The 24,226-nt window shown below is 41.2% G+C and overlaps 1 protein-coding gene across 2 annotated transcripts in view; it reads left to right on the top strand.

Annotated features, from left to right (window-relative positions):
* The first annotated feature begins 396 nt into the window (after positions 1-396).
* kdm4b (lysine (K)-specific demethylase 4B) overlaps positions 397-24,226 on the top strand; it is a 48,313-nt gene continuing 24,483 nt past the window's right edge. Inside the window, exons 1-7 of one of the 2 annotated variants that reach the window (XM_085774650.1) lie at positions 397-534; positions 8,272-8,712; positions 9,060-9,235; positions 10,263-10,377; positions 10,777-10,970; positions 17,770-17,819; positions 22,562-22,665. In XM_085774650.1, the coding sequence (XP_085630776.1) occupies positions 8,299-8,712; positions 9,060-9,235; positions 10,263-10,377; positions 10,777-10,970; positions 17,770-17,819; positions 22,562-22,665 (1,053 nt within the window). In that variant the 5' untranslated portion in view covers positions 397-534; positions 8,272-8,298. The remainder of the gene's footprint in view (positions 535-8,271; positions 8,713-9,059; positions 9,236-10,262; positions 10,378-10,776; positions 10,971-17,769; positions 17,820-22,561; positions 22,666-24,226) is intronic. The other variant, XM_085774649.1, reaches the window with a different exon arrangement.

Here is a 24,226-nt window from a genome sequence, read left to right as displayed (position 1 = left end):
AAAAATTTGTCAATACATTTTTCAGTGTTATTCAATAAAAAAAATGAAGAAAAAAAGGTGTTTTATTTTGAAAATAAGCAAATCATTCTGTTAACAACAATATCATGCCCTGAATCAACTCTTTTAAACCCATGCAGAGATCATGAAAATAGTAAAAAAATGTTTAGGTTTTTTTTCGTAATGGCTGTAGTAGTGAAGCCCTTTACAAACCCGGCAGTCTGTGTACGTGCATGACGTGCACATCAGTTCAGTACGACCGTCGAAGACCATGAGGAGAAGTAAGCGTCTGTTTTGATTGGTTGGTTTCTGTGTCTGTAACCGAATCAACCAATCGTATCGCCGGCTTTCTCGCCAAGTGGAACCATAGTATCCGCGTGGTTCAACCAATCAGAAGGCGTAGATCGTGAGGTGGGCGTGACCGCGACAACCTCAGTTAGCTAATGCTAGAAGAAAACCGTTCCAGGGAATTTTGTACAAAACGAAACCAAATTGATTGAGAGCAACAGGGAAAAGGGCGAAACTTCACCACAGCAGGTAATATATCCTAAACGGGATTCGTTGTATTCAGTCGCAAAGTCTGTGCTCTCGTTTAATTGTGATGGTGTGGTGTCTTGTCGTCGCGGTGTTTTGTTTTTTTCTAACTGCAGATATGGAAGTAGCTAGCGAGAAGCTAGCCACCTAGCCTAAGAATACATTACGTTTAAGGACATGGATGTGGCTCTGTCTGAATATAGCTAATGGCTGGGTTTACGTGTATGCACAACCTAGGCAGATTGCATTGAATGTTTATCTAAGTTTCACATTTTGCTTGTTTTAAAACGCACCAGTTACGTTTTTTATTTTTATTTTAGTTCGCTGTCATCTTGGATCAAATGCTAACAGTTGGTGTTAGTTGTGCAGAGCTATCGTCGCCCGTAGAAGCAGAAGCAGAAGCAGAAGCCTGAAATCAACGAGCGTCGTTTTCACTATCAGCAAGCCTGATATAGATAAAGTAATCAAGATTGCGAGTGCAGTGTATCAGTATCAACATGTCAGCTTGCTGCAGCACTGACAAGTTTCAGGCCCAGGTGGAGTTAAAGGGTCTGTGTAGGCCCCTTTTTGTTGTGGTGTGACAGCTGGGGGGTCATATGGCCTTTCAGCCCCGGTGAGAGAGAGGGGATCCCTACGTTTAACTGAGTTATATTTTAAGATCAAGTATATTGGAAGAGACTCTCGCGACAATAAAGACTCAAATTATCTTAACTGTTGAAGTGAAACCGGTTCTCAGGTGTAGGTTGGGTCTATTTAAAAGACGCGTCTTTCTCTGCATAGGTGATTGTTTGCAAGTCATTAATGAAACACACGCAACTCAATGATAATGGTGATGATACGCCTTTGTTTACATTGATCTTGGGTGGCACCTGACCCCCCTTTTTTTGCCATTTAAACCGCATGCCATGTTTCCTGCTCTACAGGCTATTTGTGTTAGATGCAAATTTCTTGTTTAATGACAGTCACCAGTTGGATTGTCCTGTAGTAACAACTCACTGCACAAATAAGAAAACTCAACTTCACAGCTGGTCATAAAATGCTCCCAAGTGGTCGATGTATGTGTGAATGAGAAGATGCTTGAATTGGATTGAAAACCTGATTTGGTGATGTGTATTGGGTTGCTGCACAAATTCAGATAAAACATCTTCAGTCTTTTAATCAAATGTATTCTTGTCCAAATATGTTGTCTGATGTGATCAAAGTCACACATTGCATTCAGGAACAGTTGTTGATAAAAGGTGGGTCGTTTGTTTGGGTGACACCTGCGTGATTGACAGTGCCAACCTTATCTATGTTCATCTGAAAACATAACTTTCCGTTTGTGTGCAACAAACTGTTATTTTCTTGTCACCACCTGTTTGTCTGGAGATGGGGGGGAGAAAATGGAAATTGATATTGCAGTTGTCCACTGAAAGAGTCAGCTCAAGTTATTTTACAACTGATAGTCTAGTAGTAGGCTATGTGGTAAAATGATTGTGACAAGTATTGAAAGTCATTCGGTGCCTCATATGTTGTTTGTAAAGTGACATTGCAGATATTGCACCAGTATGAAGCATTATATGATGCAGTCCACTAACAGGACCCATACCACACAACATGCAGATAACTGCGAACACCCTTAACTCAAACTTGATCTCTCACCTCAAAAGCTGATCTCTAGAGCTATGGTTTGCCAAGCATGATCTTTTATGACATTGTCGTGCTCGTACCATGATAGCTGGTTGTAACTAGGGATGTCATGGTTACTTGATTTCACAATTAACTGTGGTATTAAACGCAACAGATAGCCTAATTAATCATAAAGATTCCTCAATACTGTCAATTTACAAAAAAAGATTATGCCGAAACCATACAGGCAGATGAGGGCAACTCGCATGGAATGAAAACAAAGTTAACAAACTGTGTTTTCGTAGCGTCTCTTGGCTGAAAAACAACTTTGCAAGCGTCCCAGCTCTCGTCTCTGTGCACTGCGACACAAACACGCCCCATAACCTGTAATCTCTTGTATATGACAGACAAGACTACACAAATATACACGCTGTAACATCGTATAAGATATAGGCTATAACGTTATGTACCGCTCTATTGATTAATTTCTAGCCGTTTTTTTTGTAAACAAATGCACATGGCCAGGAGGAGGGTTAGCAAAACAATAGAAAAGCGACGGGACTTGCATAGTCCCCTTTAAAGGGATAGTTCACCCTAGAATGATATTTCGCTCATTATCTACTCACCCTCATGTTGACTAAGGGCTGGAAGAAGTCTCAGAGTCCTCCGTCCCTTCTCTGAGTTACAGGGGGTCTTGGCGTAGCAGTGCATGTCCATATAACGGTTGCAAAGGGACACCAGAGCTCTTCGTAAAAAAACACACACAAAAAAAACATCCAAATACCTCCATGATGCTCGTATGTAATGTCCGTCTTGTGCTGAAGCCCCAAATTGCGTAATTGTCCCGAAAAAAATTAAATAAGTCCACATTCCAAGCTTGTTTGTAGCGGAAGCTTCTCGAAGCTCCTCTTCCTGGTCCGTCCAAATCTCGCGTGATTTGCGCCGGCGTTAGTGCGGTTACTGCGAATCACGCGAGATTTGGACGGACCAGGAAGAGGAGCTTCGAGAAGCTTCCGCTACAAACAAGCTTAAAATATAGACTTATTTAATTTTTTTCGGGACAATTGCGCAATTTGGGGCTTCAGCACAAGACGGACATTACATACGAGCATCATGGAGGTATTTGGATGTTTTTTTTGTGTGTGTTTTTTTACGAAGAGCTCTGGTGTCCCTTTGCAACCGTTATATGGACATGCACTGCTACGCCAAGACCCCCTGTAACTCAGAGAAGGGACGGTGGACTCTGAGAATTCCTCCAGCCCTTAGTCAACATGAGGGTGAGTAGATAATGAGCGAAATATCATTCTAGGGTGAACTATCCCTTTAAGTCGACAAGGGCTCATCAGTCTGTAAAACATGCTGCAAAAAAGTAGCAGCCAAAAGAGGAAATTTTCTAATATCACCTGCGGGATACCCATGGTTTTGTTCGCCAAAGTAAAGGTAAATGTACAGTAACTGGGTTAAATTACGTAAACGTAACATTGAATTGGTAGCAAATGTTTAGCGTGTCATTTGCTATTAATTGTATTGTGGTATGCGAAAAACCCAACATTTATTTGTGTCATCGTAATTTAAAGGTATAATGTGTAGGAATTACCCCCATCTAGCGGTGTGGTTGCATATTGGAACGTATTCTTGATGTTGCATTCACGTGAAATCGGGCAGACGTCAGACAGACAACAGACGCTGCATGTAACAGGATAAACAAGCGTCTAACAAGTGGTCCGCCGGCACAAGGAAAAACAATTCAGGTGTGACAATATGTTTTATTTACAGGCGCCATGTCTTCATACTCACTTCACACTCATACATCTCATACCTGTAACATAACAACAACAATGGCGGACTTCCATCAGGCCCCTCAGATACTGCACCTGAGCCATGTCATTGTCCACGCGGCATCGATGGATGTGTTTGTACTCGCACGACTTCTCGTGTTTAGTCCACTTATAATGTTTGGAGTTTGTTTACAGCGGGGAAGCTTTCCACTCTTCTTCTCTGTTTTTGGTGTGTTTGTGTGGCAGTGTTACAGCGCCACTACAGGCCTGGCATATGTGCTATTGCGTTTTGAGTTGTTCTCAGACACAGAACTATATGGTTAATATGCACACCTGAGTATTTGTCGCAAGTCATATCGTCATCGCAATATCGAACAGTGTCATTGCACATTGGACATTTTGCTGATATCATGCAGGAACGGTGCTAGTGCTAAGGTTTGCTGGCAAAGGAATTTTGTATCTATTTGGCACAGAGCATGCCAACAGATGCAAGTGTGAAATACTTTAAAATCTCGTGGTGGATGGATGCCTTGACTTTTGACTTGATAAAACACAATGGACCAACATCAGCAAATAAGACGTCACCAAAATTCCGTGTGAAAACTCAACACTGGACTTAAAATGACCTGGATTGTGTGTCTTCTCTCCACTGTTCCCCCTTGACTTCCAAATGAAATGCAAAATGTAGGCTACTTTCATCGGAAGATTGTTCTCTTTAGCCCAGGATAAACACTTAGAACGAGTAGGAGCCGCATTTAAGTTTCCTTTATTGCATTGCACTGACTGGAGCTCTCCCAAGTTCTTGAATCGGCTTTGCTTGACAATCCTCTCAAGGCTGCGGTCATCCCTGATGCTTGTGCACCTTTCCTCTCACGTTTCCTTTCCAGTCAACTACCCATAAATGTGTTTTGACACAGCACTTTGTGGCCCTGCACGGACAAGTGGTCGAGATGGATTTCTGATTTTGACTTTGAATTTTGAACTTCTTCTAAATTTTTTTTTTTGAATGAATCATTGAAGTTAAAACCAAAAAGGCTTTGAATGTTTCACCTTTCATATGATGAATATTTGAAAGAATATGTCTAGAATATATGAAAGTTTCACTTTTTGAATTAAACTACAAAATAATAATAACTTTTCCACAATAATCAGATTTAATGAGTTGCACCTGTGGATGTGCAGGCTGCAGACAGAACTGTGACAATATAGTGCAATGTTCATCATTCACTACTTTCACTACTACTACTACTGACACACATTGTCAGTAGTATCAATATTAGGATCAGCATTGGAAATGTTTTATTAAAGTGAGGGAGTCTTTAGATGAGGCAGGGAAGCTGTGAGGGAATAAAACATGATCTGTAGCAGTATCAAGGAAAGCAGTAACTGCAGAGTAAAGGCAGGATCACACACGATTTCAGGCCGATTTTCACGCGTTTTTGTCGTGGCCGACAAATTTCCAGTGTCGGGAACGACAATCGGACGACGGACGTGTAGTGCGACATAACTGACGAACAGCGATTTTGTGTCGAGGATGCTCCACGACACCCCGACAGAAAGTCAAGCATGTTAGAACTTTTTTAGTTTCTCCCCTAGTCTGACATCTCCTACGTCGTGAACCTTGGTGTGAACCAGTAGGATGACAGAGCGCTCTGATGTATTGTGAACATCATGTGTGCAATGTCAGTGAATCAATGGTTTAGAGGTGAAGACATTCGTTATTGTAGGTACCTCATGTTCTGTCTGAAGAACAGACCGTCCATACTGTCCTCTTCATCAGACCCAGGAACAGCTCCACTATAGTTTTTTCTTCCTCTCTTTTTCGTGTATGAGCGAGGGGACGCTTAGACACGTCCCCCTGAAGACCCCTCACATCACACACAGCACTACAGTAGCCAGATTGACAGTTTGTTGTGACGCCTCCCCGATGGCCTATGTCGAACTCGCGCAGGGTGATCGGTCATCATTGTTGTCACTGTGATTGTTTAATCTGACATGGTGACCATTGTGAAAGACAAAAAAATTGTGTAGCCTGAACCCGGCCTAACATGTGTCTTTGTTTTAACTCTATTCATGTTTATTTGGGGATTTCTATTTTCTGGTTTCGTAGTTCCCTACTTCATGTCATCAGAGGGTCACATCACGATTTTCTCCTACAATATCGTTGTCTTGTAGGAATTTCCAATAGAAAAAGAAAAAAAAACTTGCACTCCATATAAAAATCGAAATTCACAAACTTGTCTGAGCAATTCCATATCATTAGGGATGCATCGATTTTCTGGGCCGATACTGATGTTTAAAATAACAATTTGGTTGATTGCCAATGTTTTTTCTTTGTTATTTGTTCCTCTTTTACTCCAACCAACTCTTTTACACAACCGACATTTGCCACCAACACGTGCCCTCCTGCATCTGGGCAGAGTCACGTCCCCCCGAAAAAGAGAGAAAAAAAACAAGCTTCTCCTCCACAATATGCTACATAACATCATACAACACTTTGTATATAGACTGACATATGTACACTATGTTGTTTGTTTTGTATTTCACAACAAAAAAAAGAAAGAAACTTTTATACGATTTAAATATACATAAACATAAAAAAAGCTACATAACAGCTAAACATTGGACGCTGGTTGGGGCGGTGCGTGGCGCAGTGGTTAAGGCGGCCGTCCCATGTAGAGGCTACAGTCCTCAACGCAGGCATCCCCGGTTCCAATCCCGTGTCGGGCAGACCTTTCCTGCATGTCATTCCCCTCTCTCTGCCTCCCCCTTTCCTGTCTATCTCACTATGTACTATTAAATAAAGGCAAAAACGTCAAAAAAATATACAGTTATGTTCATAATAATAGCAGTGTGTTTAAAAAGGTGAGTAAACCTAAAAATTCTTCAAATAAATTGTATTTTAAGGAACACAACTGCATTGGGGACACTGCACATTCTATTTCAAACCAAGAAAATTGGAAAAAGTAATTTAATTAGATAATATTTTACAGAAAGTCAAGAAATATAATGTTCAAATAAATAGCAGTGTTGTTGACATCTTTTTTTACACGCTTGCTGGTGTGTTTGGGGTCATTGTCTTGTTTGGGGTCATTTCCTCTTCAGCATAAGGCAACTTGACTACTTCCAGTATTCTGATGTACTCAAACTGATCCATGATCCCTGGTATGCGATAAATAGGACCAACACCATAGTACGAGAAACATCCCCATATCATGATGCTTGCACCACCATGCTTGTGGGGGGGTGGGGGTCTTCACTGTGTACTGTGGCTTGAATTCAGTGTTTGCAGGACGTCTGACAAACTGTCTGTGGCCCTTAGACCCAAAAAGAACAATCTTACTCTCATCAGTCCACAAAATATTACGCCATTTCTTTTTAGGCCAGTCAATGTGTTATTTGGCAAATTGTAACCGCTTCATTACATGTATTTTTTTTAACAATGGGACTTTGCGGGGGCTTCTTGGTGGTAGCTTGGCTTCACATAGACGTTGTCTGATTGATACAGTACTCACAGGCAATCTTAGATCTTCTTTGATACTCCTGGAGCTGATCATTGACTGAGCCTTTGCCATTTTTGGTTATTCTCCGATCCCTTCGAATAGTCGTTTTTCTTTTTCTTCCTCGCCTTTCTGGTTTTGGCTGCCATTTTAAAGCTTTTGATATCATTTTAGCTGAACAGCCTATCATTTTCTGCACTTCTTTATAGGTTTTCCCCTCTTTTATTAATTTCTTAATCAAAGAATGCTCTTCTTCTTAACAGTGTCTTGAACAACCCATTTTACTCTGTTTTTCAAGGACAAATGCACAGCCAGCATATGCAGCATCAGTTGCCTTGATCCTTGAATAAGGGCCACCTGTTTAACACCTATTTTTTTTCACATAATCAATGACCTCAATAATTGAACCTGGCACTGCTATTTTTTTGAACACGCCCCTTTCAGTAAATGATTCAGTTTCACAGAATCGGCAGCATGCACATCATGCCTGTTGGGTCTGTTGGTTTTCTATACCTTTACTAAACCTTCTAGAAAAAGTTGAAAAAAAAAAAAGTTGAAATTCTAACAAAATCAGTGATTTATCTTGCAAGTGATGTCGGACTGCTATTATTTTGAACACAACTGTATATACTTAAAACATTGGACACTGCCATCAGTATTTTTCCAATGGCCGATGTCAGTCAGCGAGGTGAATATTGGCCGATACTAATGTTCAGCCGATGGCGATGCATTGGTGCATCCCTACATATTATCCATCTTGCAGCTGTTCCCTATTTGAGTTTACAAAAATGTTTGAATAAAAAGAAGCTGAAATATTTTGAATATGTCCTAATAGCCCGTGATCTCCTCTCCAGGTTCACCTGCAACTCTTCAACGACCGAATGGCTACCGACATGCCCATGGACACGGTGCCGACTCCTCAGCCTGCCCCAACCTCACCCTCAGACCCTGCACCGGCCTCACCTCCTGCTCTCAGCTCCACTTCAACCCAAGAACAGATTCCCTCCCAGGAGCCAGCAATAGCTGAAACCCCCGACACAGCGCTGACCTCAGAACATGATGCTGCTCCAGATAGCATCCCAGCTCAGCCTGCAGCCCCAGACTTGGCCCCAGGTATCGTTACAGATCCTGAGCTCCCCCCGGCCCCTGCACCGCAACCAGTGCCACCAGTCAGCGCCAAGAACCCCAGCTGCAAGATTATGACCTTTAGGCCCACCGTGGAGGAGTTTAAAGACTTCGCCAAATACATCGTGTATATGGAGAGTCAAGGGGCTCACCGTGCTGGCTTGGCAAAGGTGAGAACAAATATACCTTTAAAAAAAAATCAAAAGTCCTTAATAGTTCTGTCATAAGATCATTTTGATTAAAGTGAAATGAGTAATAAATTAGATAAGTTATCAATATCTGATTATCCAAAAACTGATTGTGCAAATTCAGTTACTGGTTAAAAGAAAGCAAAAGTATTTGAATGTCAAGGTGGATTATAGAGTCGTACATGCCCCAGATAAAGAACAATAAAACTTGTATGGGGTGTTATGGATATTCTTGTACAGTGTTAAACATTTACTTGGATGTGGCATGAAGTCACTGTAAACCTCTCTAGCCTATATGAATGTAACTTAGTGTATGCTCCCTTCAACAGGTGATTCCCCCGGAGGGCTGGAAGCCTCGGAAATCCTATGACACTATCGAGGATATGGTGATTCCAGCTCCCATCATGCAGGTGGTGACAGGTCAGTCGGGTCTGTTCACCCAGTACAACATCCAGAAGAAGTCAATGACCGTGGGAGAATACCGCAAGCTTGCCAACAGCAAGAAGTAAGTTGGGGCCAAGTCCAGGCGCTTAATTGGGGTCATTATTTCGTGCTTGGAGACTTTGTTAAAAAATGTTTAGAGGAGGAGGCAACTTATGATGAGAAGCTTCTTCATTTCACTTCTTCACACATTTAAATCGACGACAAACAAACATCTGTTGTGGTGTGTGTTTTAAGAGTGTCTTTAATGCCTGGGTGTGGATTTTAATTGTGTTTTAATGCCTCATGGAGCTGTTTTAAAACACACATTTCTGTCTATTTGAAACAGATAAAGTATTTATTCTATTCTATTCTATTCTATTCTATTCTATTCTCATCAGACAAAGAAAAAGGGAATAATACATAAAAAGAATAAGAGATAAATAGAAATGCATTAAATGAGTTGCAAATTAGTTTAGGGAAATTATTATGTGCACATATATACACATACACATACACATACACATACACACAGATACGCATATAATACATAGTACATTATAAATGAAGCTTGATGATGAGAAGCTTCTATTTTGCTTTTGCCTTCTGAGCAGTAGTAAAATTTAATACATTACCAGTGCTGCTGATTTCTCTTCCCTGAACCGTTAAATAATAAAACATTTAAGCATGTTAATTGATTTTTCAGTAGTAATTTCCACCACTTGCCCAAGTACCTCAGCAAATGTTTTAAGCTACATCTGTTGGGATGTCATTTGTGTGTATGATTTGCATGAAACTCCTCCAGCAAGAAATAAAAACGTTTGTTTCGTGCCTTAGTTGTAACTTATGTTAGTTATGTCGACGTTTGTGGAAGCTACAGTGGTGCATGTATGAACATCAAGGCTGTGTTTGAGACTTCCTGCAACGTCCTAGGTTGACTATTGCAGCCTGAAATTATGAGTTATCGGAGATTGCTTAGGCCTTAATTACGTTTTTTCATCTAAAATGGGTAAAAAGTTAGTGATTGAAAACTGATAAATTTTGAACGTGAGGATTTAGCTGATAGGCCATCTCTTCTTGCAGCTGACAATCTGGTTCTGTTCTGTTTTTAGGTACTGCACACCTCGCCACAAAGACTTTGATGACTTGGAGAGAAAGTACTGGAAAAACCTGACATTTGTGTCACCCATTTATGGTGCAGATGTCAGTGGCTCCATCTATGATGAGGTGAGGGGTGTGTGTGTGTGTGTGTGTGTGTGTGTGGGTTGTGTGTGTGTGTGTTATAGCTCATTTTGTAACCCTGCTGTCTTTTGCTTGATATTTCGATCAGTGTTATTAATCACATGATTTGTGGAAATAAAAGATGTTCTCTACCTTTTGCATTTATATAGGATGCATATTTTAGACTTTTTTTTGACAATTGTTACTTGTAATTCTAGGTGATTAATTAAAACTGCTTCAAATATTGTGTGTTTGAGTATCATAGAGATTTCTCCATCCATATGCTGTAACTGTTATACCTTGCCCTGTAAATGAAAAAAATTAATTTTTTGTTTGACTACAGCACCATCTGGTGGTAGAGTCATCGTACATGGTAATCATGAGACTGCATGTTATTCTGTGCAGGGTGTTGACGAGTGGAACATCGGCCATCTCAACACGCTGCTGGACATGGTGGAGCAGGAGTGTGGCATCGTTATTGAGGGTGTCAATACTCCATATCTATATTTTGGCATGTGGAAGACAACGTTTGCCTGGCACACAGAGGACATGGACCTCTACAGCATTAACTACCTGCACTTTGGACAGTCCAAGTCCTGGTCAGTCACTTTTTTTGTTTGTTTTGTCTAGATGCTTTCTCTACAGCCACACTAATGTCATTTTAAAGGGGAACTATGGAAGTCCGGTCGGTTTTCCACTGTTTTGCTAACCCTCCTCCCGGCCATGTGCATTTTTTTAATAAAGCCAACAAGAAATCAATCCATGGAGCGGTGGATAATGTTATATATCATATACAAAGTTTTGTGGAGTCATATCTGTCATAAAGTAGTTCCTTTTAGTTCACTTTTTTAATTGGTTTTACAGTCTGTGCTTGCCACACAGTAGTTGTGTGTCAGTATAGCTGGCAGTCACATACCAGCGTTGGAGGCTATAGTTGACATGGCAGTAGCGATCGGTTTGTGATTTTCACAAAAATGGTTGGACTGGATTACAGCGATAACTGCCAGAACCTGTGAAACAAGCAGCACGTGACACGTTGGCCGGCCCTGTTGCACTGTGGGTAGTAGAACAGCCTGATGACACTGCCTGCCCGGCTGCTGTGAAGTGTCTGGTTTTACAGCACCACCTAAAGTTCATGTGGAGCCTAACAGGAACATAATCTGCTTGTGGAGATGAGGTAGCACAGCCATGATGAATCAAACAGGGAGAAATCTGTCTGAGTGAGGATACTTTATTTATTAAACTGTGGAGGCAGAGTTATTTTTAAGGAATACCATCTCATTACCTTTGGGCCCAATCAGTCTTGAGCATCACTGTGATTTATTGATGAACGCAAACAATCGGTACAGGGTAGAGTGTATTCTCAGTTATGCTTCTTGGTTCTTGATTTTTTGTGGTACTGATATGAACAGGCAGACTTGCTATTTGTTACGTACAGGCAGAAACCTGTCTGGGGGTCATCAGTGCCTTTGTCTCAGTGAACTAGTTTGAAGTTGTAGCAGACCAGGGCTTGAAGGTGAAAAGTTGTGGTTGGGTATTAAACACCTCAGCTATGCCACTTGCGTAATTCACAGACTCATGTTTTCATAATGTGTGTCTGGAGCTTGTGTACTTGTTTTTTTTTCATCTCTCCTGACTACAGTGCCGTTGTTTGAGCGCACTGCTTTGCACTCGCAGCACTGTGGCTTCTCATTGGCTATCTCACCACCAGCGAGTCCTTTGTTTGGTGGATAAACCTTTGAGATATCTGATTGTGGTTGGCGTCTGTTTGTTTTTACAATAGTGTTTTTGACCTTAAGGTATTTGGACACACTTCATGAATAATGCCAGAATTCAGTTTTGTTTTTCTACCTTTTCCTTCTATGATTTTTTGTCAGCTTGGTTAAGAATAGTTTGCGATTGTTTTCTCTTTTGTTCTCTCAAACATCTGCAGCGAATCTCCGAAGAATGTCGAGCACAAGAAAAAACAGCAAACTGTGCAAACCTTGCTATGAGTCGTACTGGTGTGAAAGTCAGACTTTATCATCATCTCGCTCTTGCAAATCCACAGAAAGTTTGCTGAAACCATATGGTACATTACAGTATAGGAGGCTACATGGGCTTGAGTGTTGTTGAGCTTGCTGACTTTCTATTTTGTGCATTATTATTATATTTCCTTTTGTTTTCTTGTCAGTCAACCTTGGTGGCCCCTGGTTCCCGAAAAAAAATTGATTCTTATGTGCGCATCTGTGTTTGTGTATTTTTTCCCCCAATTCTTTCATTCAATATTTTTTTGATCTTCGGCACTGCAGGTAGTGAGCGGAGTCAACCTAGCCTTAGAAATACAGTGTTACAGTGTGTGTGTGCGCGTGTGCGTGCTTGGCTTCTCTGTTTACTCTCTCCTGTCTTCATTTTTGTCACAGTATGCTTCCCTTCCACCTTTCCCCTTCTCCTGTCTTCCTCCTGGAGTGGTGTAATCGCTGTGTGTGTATGTTGCGTGTTTTTGCTCTCTGAGATGTGATCTCATTAAAATCATCTGCCTGTCTCATTTTTCACACCTCTCGCTGAGAGTGGCTATGTATCCTTACAACCCACTGTCAAGGTGCGTGCGCGTGTGTGTATATCTATATATATATGTGTATATATATAGATATATAAATGACATTCATCAAGCTGTGATTTTTCAGTCTGGTGTTCAACGGGAGCTGAGCCATGCTTGTAAAGAGCAGCAGAGGTTTATGCCTGCATTTTTCTTCAGCCTGGATGGCAACAGTTGGTTTAAAATCTTTAATCTGATACAAATGATGCAGCGCTTGATGTTGTGTGTTACAGTTCACGGACATTTAAACAGGGGCTTCTGGTTGCATCATTTTAATCAATGATGTACAGAACAAATGCATAGGGGCAACATGAGTGAGGTTGTGGAAGCAGGAGTAGTGAGCATGTTTAAACACACTGGGGGCCTTGATGCCTGTCAGTGTAGGGTCTCACACAGAAAATAATAGGTGCAGGGGTTGATCTGCACAGCAGGCTACCAGTGTGTGTTGCCCTTTGAAGATACACCAGGACTTGTTTTTTTGTGTGTTTTTTTTTTTACAAGACCACTCATTAATACTGCAAGAGATAAACAAAGAAAACCTTTCAAATATGCCAATCATAATACACAGCAATACATTTGAGAAATTTGAGTGTGTCACACAGCCTGTGTGGCCTTTTTAAAGTATATCTGCCTTTGTATTATACGCTTTATTGAATCCTTGAGTTGACACTGACGGATACATATATCTGATATTTATAAACAAAAGCACCATCATAGACATACTACAGTGTAACCTCTATACATCTCTGAACTGTAAAAAAAGAAGAAGACTTTACTAGTAAAGTATCAAGTAATTTTACTAAAAATTAACTAGTTTTTAATCCTGGGTTATAGATCACTGATTTGTTTTAGAAATGGGTCAGAGCATTGAACCGTTCAGAGTAGGTCGGGTTATTTCCTCCTGGCCAGTGTTCAATATGACATGTTACTCCTAAATCTCCTCAGGCCTGTTGTAGTGCCCTCAAACTCACTAATGAGATGATACACCTATATGTTCTTACTTTTTTGCTTCCTTTCTTGCTTTCTTCCTCTTTATACTTCTGTTCGATTTGCCTTCACTGTCATCTCTGTCAGTTAGACTAATTAACTCACAGATAGACGGAGGCACACCATTCATTCCCCTATTTAAGCACATGCTCTCTCTCTCTCTCTCTCTCTCTCTCTTCTCTCTCTCACACACACACACAGCCACTCACTCACTCACTCACTGAGCCTTCCCACCTTCATTCTTCTGAAATTGAATCATTTTCACTTTTACACTTGTCGGGCACTTACAGGCTGTTAAACACACCATGCCATTAACACACACGCACACACATGCACATACATGCACACACTCACGCACACACACACGCACACACACACTTTCAGCCTCTCCTCATTTTCCCTCTGTCACAGTCCTTCCCATCATTCTCTTTCTCTTTATTTTTACTGCTGAAACCCTCTCGATCACCCCTCTACCTCAACACACACCAGTAGCTGCTGTCAGATAAAAGATTAGCCTCGGAGCATGCGGAGGGAAGGTAGGGAAAGGCTGACGAAAGAGAATTGAAAGGGATATTTTGAAGCTGTAACTTCTAGGAAAGGGATGCGTATCTTCTGAATCCATTAGTCCTCAGACTCGTCTATAGTCTTTGACAGACTTTTTCTTCTTCTTTTTTTAATGGCAAAGGTTCTGAATAATAGTTCGATATTTCAGTTTTTCTTTTTCTTTTTTAAAAAGGTGGGAAAATTAAGCTCTGCTTCCACCTTTGCATTATGGGGCATGAACTATGGAGTGTAGATTAATTGGAGATTTTTATTAGTTTTTGGAGTGGGGTTGCAAAAAATGTGAATATGCTGTAAATTATGAGCTAATTTCTAACTTCTGGTCATATTTTCTTTTGTTCAGCGTTGAGTTTCTTTTAACAGAAGTGGCCCAGTTTCAGCCAGAAAACACTGAAGAAAAGGAAACATAGGCCTAATACTCTTTAAACTGTCTGTAAAGGTGAAAATGGAAAAACACACAACACAACACACTGTGTCGCCCTTCATGCTGTCAAGACGTCTTAATTCCACCTGCTAGGAGCGCTGTCCCGCAATAGATAAATCATGGTCTTCCTTAGAGAGGTGGAAAAGTTCAAGCCTTCATTTTGGCGTGTGTTGTTTTATTTGTGTGTTTTTCTGTCTCTGCTGCCGGGTTGACAGACGTGTTGCTGCCATGGCAACTGTGGCCTTAGGAGGGAGGGAACAGGAGGAGACACGCTGATCGGCTGATTTGTTTAGTTTGATGCTGGGATGGAGGGGATCATCTGAGGGATGTTCTCTAGCGCAGGCGTCTCTGAAATTCGTGCACATTTACATAAACTCTGAAATGATGCTCCTGAGGACAAAAACACCTCTAAAGGAATACTTAAATACTTTAAAAAAATGTACCGATGAGCTGTGTAACTGAGAGGGATGACAAGATCAGTATCAAGTTCATTTCAGTTATATCTAAAAGCAAAGCACAAACCCTCTTACCACCAGTGTGAGGCTCTGGTCAAACATAACTTCAGAATGAGTGCAGACTGACTTCGGTCTATTTGAGTTGTAAGATGTATTTTCAGCAGCACAGCCGTGAAAATGGGCGATGCTATGCAATGAAGTGCTCACACACATAGGGCACACACCCAAAAACACTTTGTGACAAGTGTTAGATACACAAACCAGAAATGAGGAACAGAGCAAAGACATACAAGTGGTATCGAGTCAGAGTGTTGAACTGGGTCATATCGGGACTTACGTATAAGATAGAGCGGAGTGTGAGGTTGGTAATTTAAAAACCAAGAGTGAGAAGATCAGGTTAAAGTAAGAATATGCTCTCTCTGTGTTTGTCATTACTCGTAATAAAGTCTGCTCAGACATAAAAAAAGATTATGTTCTTAAAACACAAAAACACAGACAGTAGCTCCCTGAAATATTAACCTGAATTGAGATGATAACCCTGCTCCCTAATGGCATTAAGACTAAACTTTGGTCAAGAGCCTCTGATGCTGGGCAGTTGTATGAATCCAGGCTGTAAAAATAAAATATTGAAGGATGAGGCACCTTTCTGAAGTTCAGATCTTTAGTCGACAGGTGGCAGTGTGGCTCCGTGTCTTGGCTTCCATGGTTGAAAACGACTCATGCATTTGCTTTGTGTTTCTCTCTCTCTGTCTCCCTCTCCCTCCCTTTTTCTGCCCTCTTTTTTTCTCTTGCTCCTTACGTGTCGTTGCATTACGCCATCGCTCCATCTTTGTTCTTTCGTTCTATTGCTTGCCCCTCTGTTTCTCCCTTTTGTTTCCAACATGCTCTTGGCTGTTGAGGAGTGAGAGAGGATAGTAGTTCATTGCCTGAAGTCTCTGGAGGTTTCAGCAGCCCAGAGGAAATAATTTCACTTAAAAAGTGTTGTTATAACTGTAATGAGCAGATTAGATTTGAGCTTTGCAGGCTCCCTCCCACTCTGTTTTGCAAATCAACTCGCTATCTAAATGTAACATAATATTTAGTGTAATGATAGAGACTTTTCACTGCGCCTACCTTATGTATTAACATTACAAACACCTCCAAACACTTTACCTTTTGTTATTTGTTGTACATTTCTCTTACACAGTGCTAAGGCCACAGGGCTGCCGTATTTGTACAATAATAAAATAGAGGAGAAAAATAATTAATCATTACAAATGAAACAAAGCAGTAATAGAAAAAAAGATAAGTAAGAGTGGACCAGAACAATGTAGCCAATCAAAGCAATATGATAGAAAACTCAACCACAGCCTCGAACCTCCATTTTGTTCCCTCCAGACCCTTCAAACATCGACAAGAATAGTGATTTGCATGATGAGTGCATGTGTAAGAGAGAAGGGGGAGGGAGGGGCGGTGAGGTGTGCAGCAGCATGGGTAATTTCATTTCTTAAAACGGTAAGTGCTGAGGGCTGTGAAATAACCCTGCACTCCCAAAACAGTCATTTCCCCCGGTCCTGCCCTTTATCGGTCATTTTCCACCAGCCTGTCTGTTTCCCCTTCTTCTTCTTCTTCCCTTCAAATTATTAGCTCATTTCTATTTAGGTTTTATCTAGTATCTACGTGAGGATGTTGTTCAGGGAGCTTTTGTAGTTTGTTTTTTTTATTATTATGGTATGCTTGGAGGTATGTCCTCTTGTTAATCATGCTAATTTTATTGCAGGAGTTTTTTGTTCTTTTTCATGGTGGCAACTAGATGGAAGGTGTTGCTAGCTACAGCATACATATCATGAACATACATGTCCTCTTATCTATACACAGTCATTGTTTAAAGTAATTTTGACGCATAAAATGCAAATATTTTATTCAAGGTGAAATATTCTTTACTCTAATGGTTACATCTTCGCCTCAATCCCCCCACACCTCATGGGAAGACTTGTTACCATTGCTTTGTATGGTTTCTGTTTTATTCAGCACCTTTAGACGTTGTAATAGGAAACGGTTGTTTCATGATATTTTAAAAGCAAACAAAGCTGCCCAGACACAATCTCATGGGCCTGCAATTTCCATTTTTACAACTTGCAGCATGATCAATGATCAAAAAGGTCTTCAAGTTGTGGATGAGACAATAAAAGTTGGAAATTCAGTAGAGGAGCAGAAAGAACCCAAGGGGCTTCTGGGTCAGAAACTCTAAAACGATAATATCTGAGAGGAGATTGTGAACATGTATCAGTATCAGATTGTCTATGGAAATGTACAAGAGAAACAATCGCAATATACTTGACGTGTCTGTCTTGGTAACGGCTAAAAGCTTTCACTAAACTAACTGATCCCCTCTTTATCTCCTCTGTCTGCAGGTATGCCATCCCACCTGAGCACGGGAAGAGGCTGGAGAGGCTGGCACAAGGTGAGGAAGCAAAGACATTTCCAGTTCAAACTATTTTCTTTTGCTTTGTTTATTTTACCCCCGTGTGCCCTGCAGAGCTGAACGATTTGGGACATTAATCAAATTGTGTTTTTCTTTTAACCAATATTGCAGTTGCAATTTAATATGCCATTATTTTTTAAGTTCCTTATCACTTGTGTTATTCAACAGACACAAGCAATAACTTCTATATTATGACCAACACAATATTTGATTGATTAAACGTAGGTTGGCCTTTTCTGCAGGAAGTGTTCAAATAAGACGGACGTAAACACTGACATAAAACTCAGTAACCAGTCACATAAGCCGGCTACATGTTCTCCCCTGTGTGATCATCTAGGAAGTAGACAATCTGAGGACAGAGAGTTTTGAGGTTGTAGTTTATATCAGTGAAATGACACCATGGAAGCTGGATCTTTATTTCCTTCTGAGAAGTCTGTTTGAAGAGGGCTGACAAGATCGGTAGCATGCTTTCTGGACACAAGTCAGGCCACGGTCGTCACCTGGGTGAGGATGACCGCTGATTAATCACTTCCCACAGGGGCGATGGGGCATACTCGAAGCGGGATGTGATGCCAAGAGAAAGCCCCAAAAGAAAAGCGCCTACACAGCTGGAAAAAAGAGAATAAGTCAGTAAGAGACAAGATGTATGATAAGTGGACAGACAACTATGCGATTACGCTACAATCGAAACACCATTTTTAGAACCTAGCATTATTAGAAAGTGTCTACACTGCTGGAAAAAACAACAACAACAACAGGCGCAGTAAAAAAATAAAAACAGCGCAATGATCGAAAATGTTGCACACTGGTCACGTTGCCTGAGAGGCCGGCAGGTCCTATACTTGTCCTACTCTGCAGTGAAGACACACACGGTGGAAGGACGTTTTATGTCCCCCATCAGGAGCTCCTGCAGTGGAAACACAGCTTATGTGTCCATGTTGCTCCTCGAGCTGCATTAGAAAGCTACACATTCTCCACACAGGACATGTACTGAAAACACGCAGCCAGAGCTCGCTCGCTAGTTGTCCCTCACACAGGTGAACAAAGTTAAGCAGCAGTTCTCAGCTACAGCCTGTTTCATTCCCCCGTAAGCACAGCGTGCACAACATTGTGAAGAATCCTTTACCACTCACGGTAAACAACCCCACCACCCTTTCTCCTCTTGTCAGCGGTCCTCCCAGTAAACACCGTGGCACATGCTGCGGTTAAATGTGCATGTATTCAGGAGATGACAAACTTTCATATCCCGCTTTCTCACCACATATAAAAACATAGATTTCTTTGTCACCTGGCTGTGCCAAGATGGAGCTCAAGAAGGAAGAGCAGCTTGAAGCAGTTAGTGTGTGCACTCGCTCAGAATAAAAAAGATCAGGAGGGCCGTGGATGTTGAATTTCGGGGGTGAAAGGCTGGCTGAGCCGAAGCCGGCGGCGTCAACTGTCCTGCAGAAAGAGGAGGAAACCTACGAAGCCAATACAACGACGTCCAATCAAAACGCCGATCCGGACTGCGCGTTGATCGATTGTTTATGGTGCAGAGGAGCACTGGCTGCTGCTGCTGCTGCTGCTCACTGTGTTGTCTGCATACGTGTAATAACAACCCAGGAGCATTGCAGATTTTGCGAAAGTGAAATACACTTGAACCAGATTTATTTATTTGGTGTGTCAGACTCCATCCATAATACACTCAACCAATTTAATAACATGCTTTTGTGAACATTATAAGCCAGAGGTGGTTGTGATACGATGCTTCTTTTTTACTGCTCTTCTGACCGACTCGCATAACTGCGACTGAAGTGAGGCTCTTTAGCCAATCTGCCTTTAGTGTTTTGTCAACCATCTGCCCTTCTCTCTGGTGCAAGATGTCTGCTTGCATCTCTCTCCCCTTCCTTTCTTCCAGCCATGTTCTCCTCCTCCTATTCTCTGTGTTGATCAATGAAGATTACATTGTGTATTGCATGTAGTTCAGAATGCAGGGGTAGATGAGGCAAAGTTGTGCAATTAAAACCTCATTAAATAGACACACAGTTTGTCCTTGTTGATGTGAAGAGCTTGAGAGCTAATCAATCACCAACACATAGCCCCTGACACTTGCTACCTGCAATGTACTGGAGTGGCTGGGATATGTAATGCACACAGTATGTGACATGTGACAGACAAGGACAATTACAGTGCAATCTTCTTTGCATGTCATGCTTTCTTTTCCCAATGCCATGTTTATCCTTTCATGTTAATCTTCCCCAGCTGGTCGGGAGAAGTCACATACAGTAGACTAATCTTCCATTTAAACTTTTTAAATATTTCATACTCTGCACCTGCTCAGTACCTACAGTGCATTTTAGTTCATTAGAAAAAAGAATTGCTCAGTAAAAAAAAGATGTAAGATTACTCTATTTTTTGTGTAATATCCATCATGTTTTCCTAAAAAATGATGGTTGTCAATTAGATTGTTGAGTGGTTATGTTAAATAGATTTGATAATGGATATGTAAGCATTCAAATTGGACAGGTAAATGCAATCCTGGAATCATAGATGTGATAAAATGTCATCAAACCGTGTTATCATTCTTCATGTTGGCATTCAGCTTTCAGTCACCGTCGGACTGCATCCATCCTCTCCTAGCTAAGCAGCTGGCAGTGGGAGGAAAGCGGTGCCAACGTTATTTAACTAGCACCCACTGACCTATCAAAGCCATCGTCTGCACAGGCAGCCAACTGTTTACGAGGTCCTAAAAAGACAGTGATGAGTGTAGTAGGAATTCCTAATGGGACTGCAGGACAATGGTCTTGTTACTTGAAAACTCCTCTCCAAATATTTGACACGACGACAGCCGTTTCTCTTATCACTCCTCATTTCCACATTATTTCAGACTTTTTGGATTTTGGAGGCGAGGAGGAGGAGGAGGAGGAGGAGGAGGGGGTACTAGGTTGTAGGCAGGAACTTAATTTTAAAACTCAAAAGGACAGAATGAAGCCTTTAAGTTAATATTACCCCACGGAGAGCTCAGAGAGCCAGCTGCATTTTAATGGGGATTAATACCCGGGCTGTGTCGGCACATTATTCACCTTTATCAGCTCCAACAAGCAGGCAGGCGATGAGAGAATAGAGACCCTCTCTCCCTCTCTTGCTTTGTAGGGTAGAACAGAGGCTGAAACAATGCAGTGAAATGAAGGATGAAATGGGTGCCGATTATACTGTCAGTCACATTAAAGTTTAACTGGGTGGAGGCTTGGATGGACCCCCCTTTAAGGCACTGGTGGGTACAGACAGTAAAGAGTGCGAAAGTGAGTGATGGAAAAGAAACTCTTTGATTATGCAGAGGCCATCGGAGTTAGCTCTGTCTCCAAGAGCACAAGTGAGACTTTGTTTTAGACAGACATGTCGGGTCTTCAAAGCTCCAACTCTGTGTGTTTTTAAGGAAGTGGAGTTGTTTTGTAACACAAAAGTTTCAGTTTCAGCAGCTGTGTTGGTGGAGTTTTGTCGAACAACAAAGAGGTTAATCACACATCGGCACAATACACAGTTTTAGTGGGCAGGATTTCTTTTTAATGACCCGGGAAGCAGAGCCACCAACAATTAAATAGCAGCAGTTCTAGATTATGTTGTTTTAATTCATTGTAATATTTTAATTACACAGCAAACAAATGGAAACACTGGTTAAGACATTGGCGGCCCTTCAGTTTTAGTGCTGCCTCTTCTTGCACAATTTCAGTACATGTTTTTTTTTTCCATGACTGCAAAGCTGATGTTCTTCAGGCAAAGGTTTTCTTTTTGGCTGCACTGAATGGGATAAGACTGCTCCCAGTTTCAGTTTTGTGCTGTAGTCTTTCTTTGTGCCATAATGCGATCCATCAGATTTCCCCCAGAAATCCAAGCTAGAGGCACACAAACAACGAATTTACATACACTACGGTAATGTGATTATTCTGCACTCTAGGCAGTAAATTAATTCACCCCCATGTCAACAGAAAACCAGATTTCCTTTTCCAGGTTGCAGGATTAACAAAAATCGCTAAACACTGTTACATTCCTCCTGCAGACTACAGTTTAATTGGCAGTATTTATCCGGTATTTCTCTGATACTTAACCTGCCAATTAAGCCTCTTTCCAAAACTACCAAAGATACTTAAAGCAGCACCACATCATTGAAAAGCTCCATTTACTAATCACACACATACTGATAATGAACCGTGTGAATGCTGTGTATTAGGTCCAGAATTTAGGCTTTTGATAGGTAGTGCATAGCTTTTGACTGTGTAATGATTAATTAGGCTGTCTGAAAAGAAAGGACGCCCAGCTTCACTTACACCACTTTGTACGCATATAGTTTCTCCACATTATTTATTGTCTGTTCAGCTCCCACACCAGCGGAAGTTTACCTTTCGCCGACAAACTTGTGCCATCTGACAGGCAGCAAACACGCAGCTGGATGTCGTGACATTAGGAAATTGTTGTTGGATCAGGGAATGATGATTATACTTTAAGGCTTTTAGAAACAAGCGCCACAATTTGATTTGACATAAACTGTTTGATAAACAATGTCTGGTAGCGATTAAGTTATTCATTACAACCTGTGTTTGTAGACCAAGCTTTGCTGATGCCTGTAGTATTTATGAAGGTATTCGTGGGTTTATCAAGAAAATTTGAGCTTCTCTCATAGACGGCGTATCGGGATTACCAGTAAAATGCGTTAAATGTCATGTGCTTGTTGTGACCCTCCGCAGGCTTCTTCCCTGGCAGTTCTCAAGGCTGCGATGCCTTCCTCCGCCACAAGATGACGCTGATATCTCCATCCATCCTAAAGAAATACAGCATTCCTTTTGACAGGGTGAGTGGCCACTGACTACTAGTCGATGTTGCGTGACAAAAATGGATATTTTATTAGTCATCATGACAATTGTATATTTCCCATGTTGTTTCCAAGCAGAGGTGGCGCTGTCTGGATTATGGTTAGGATGTGCTAGACTTGAACTTTGCCAAATATTAGATGTCAGCCATAAGGCTTGTGCAAAAGTAGTTTCATAAATGGGTTGACACGGTGTCACTCATCACTCACTGTTCCCCACACTCTCATCTGCTGACTCAAATGTTTACAGTCCACTGAAGAAAGCTAGTTTATCATCATCCCATGGTCAAAGAACTCAAACACCGTATACTATCTACCATTTGAAGTGGCGAACAAGCACAGCACAGGCCATAATAATGAATGGTCTGCATTTACTTACTTACTTCAGTCATCACATTAACTTTTAACACCTTTATGTAAAATGGGGAACACAAACTATTAATTATTTCAGCCATTACAAGTAAATATTGATTGATGCCAGGCTTATGTGAACCCATGCACCTTCACATACAGAACATGGTAATTTAACTGTTTGTTGGAGCTGAAACTGATATATTATATTATGTTATTATTGTTATTATCATTATTAAATCTTGGAATATGTCATTTGATTGTTTAAAAGGGAATCAAAGATGCATTTTCCACACCTGCTCTGCTCTGTTAGCATAAGTAAACCTTGCATACATTGCTGAAGAGATGGGCTTGTTTTGAATGATGAATGACATCGCAAGGAAGGTTAGTGGCTCAGCTTTGACATAAACACCACGGCTGCTACAGGCTGTAGTATTGATACAGTATGAATAATGATCTTCCCTTGTGTCTGTCATAGAAAATTAATTGGCTTTCTTTTTCACCTCGCTGTTTACGTTCCTCACATGAAAAAAAAGAAGATTGAATGGAAAAAACAAAACAAAACTGGCTGATAGCAGGCATACAGATCTCCTCTGTCAGCAGAGGGTTCCCCCCACCCCATTTATCTTTTCACTCCCCCTTCAGGACGTCATTATCACAGCGAACATGTTACTCGTTACATACCTACAGTACCGCTCTTGATTCATGTGTAAAAATAAAATCGTCTTCTTGCGTTCTTGCAAGAGTAAAAAGGGGCGTTTGATATCTGAACCACTGCCTTTAGTCGAGGAAGTTTAAATCCCGCTCTCAGCCTCTACCCCTGTCTCTCCCCTCATGCCTGTCACCTTGTCTGGCTTGATGTGTCTCTCGATTGCCTCGATCCAAGCTTCACAAAGAAGCTGAGATCCACAGCCAGACATAGAGGGCTTATGTTTTGGGGCAACGCATTACAAAAAAAAAGAACGTGGTTAACTTGTCCTCACATTTCTTAAAAAATTCTCAGAATAACACTGAGCTCATGGGAAGACACTCAACACTTGGAGCAGCAGTTTTGTTAGACTGAATCAATTTCGCTCACAAGTCAGAAAAGTTTAGAGAAAAGTTGTTACTGAGGAGTTGAACTCCTTCCTTATTCTCGTATACTTAATGGCAGCTGTTGTGTAAGTGACATCCATCACTAGTTATAGAACTT

Source organism: Trachurus japonicus, chromosome 4 (assembly GCF_045865225.1).
Source record: "Trachurus japonicus isolate A0001 chromosome 4, Traja_1.0".
NCBI lineage: Eukaryota > Metazoa > Chordata > Actinopteri > Carangiformes > Carangidae > Trachurus > Trachurus japonicus.
Note: the sequence above shows the minus strand (reverse complement) of the source record. Positions and strands in the feature narration are given on the sequence as shown.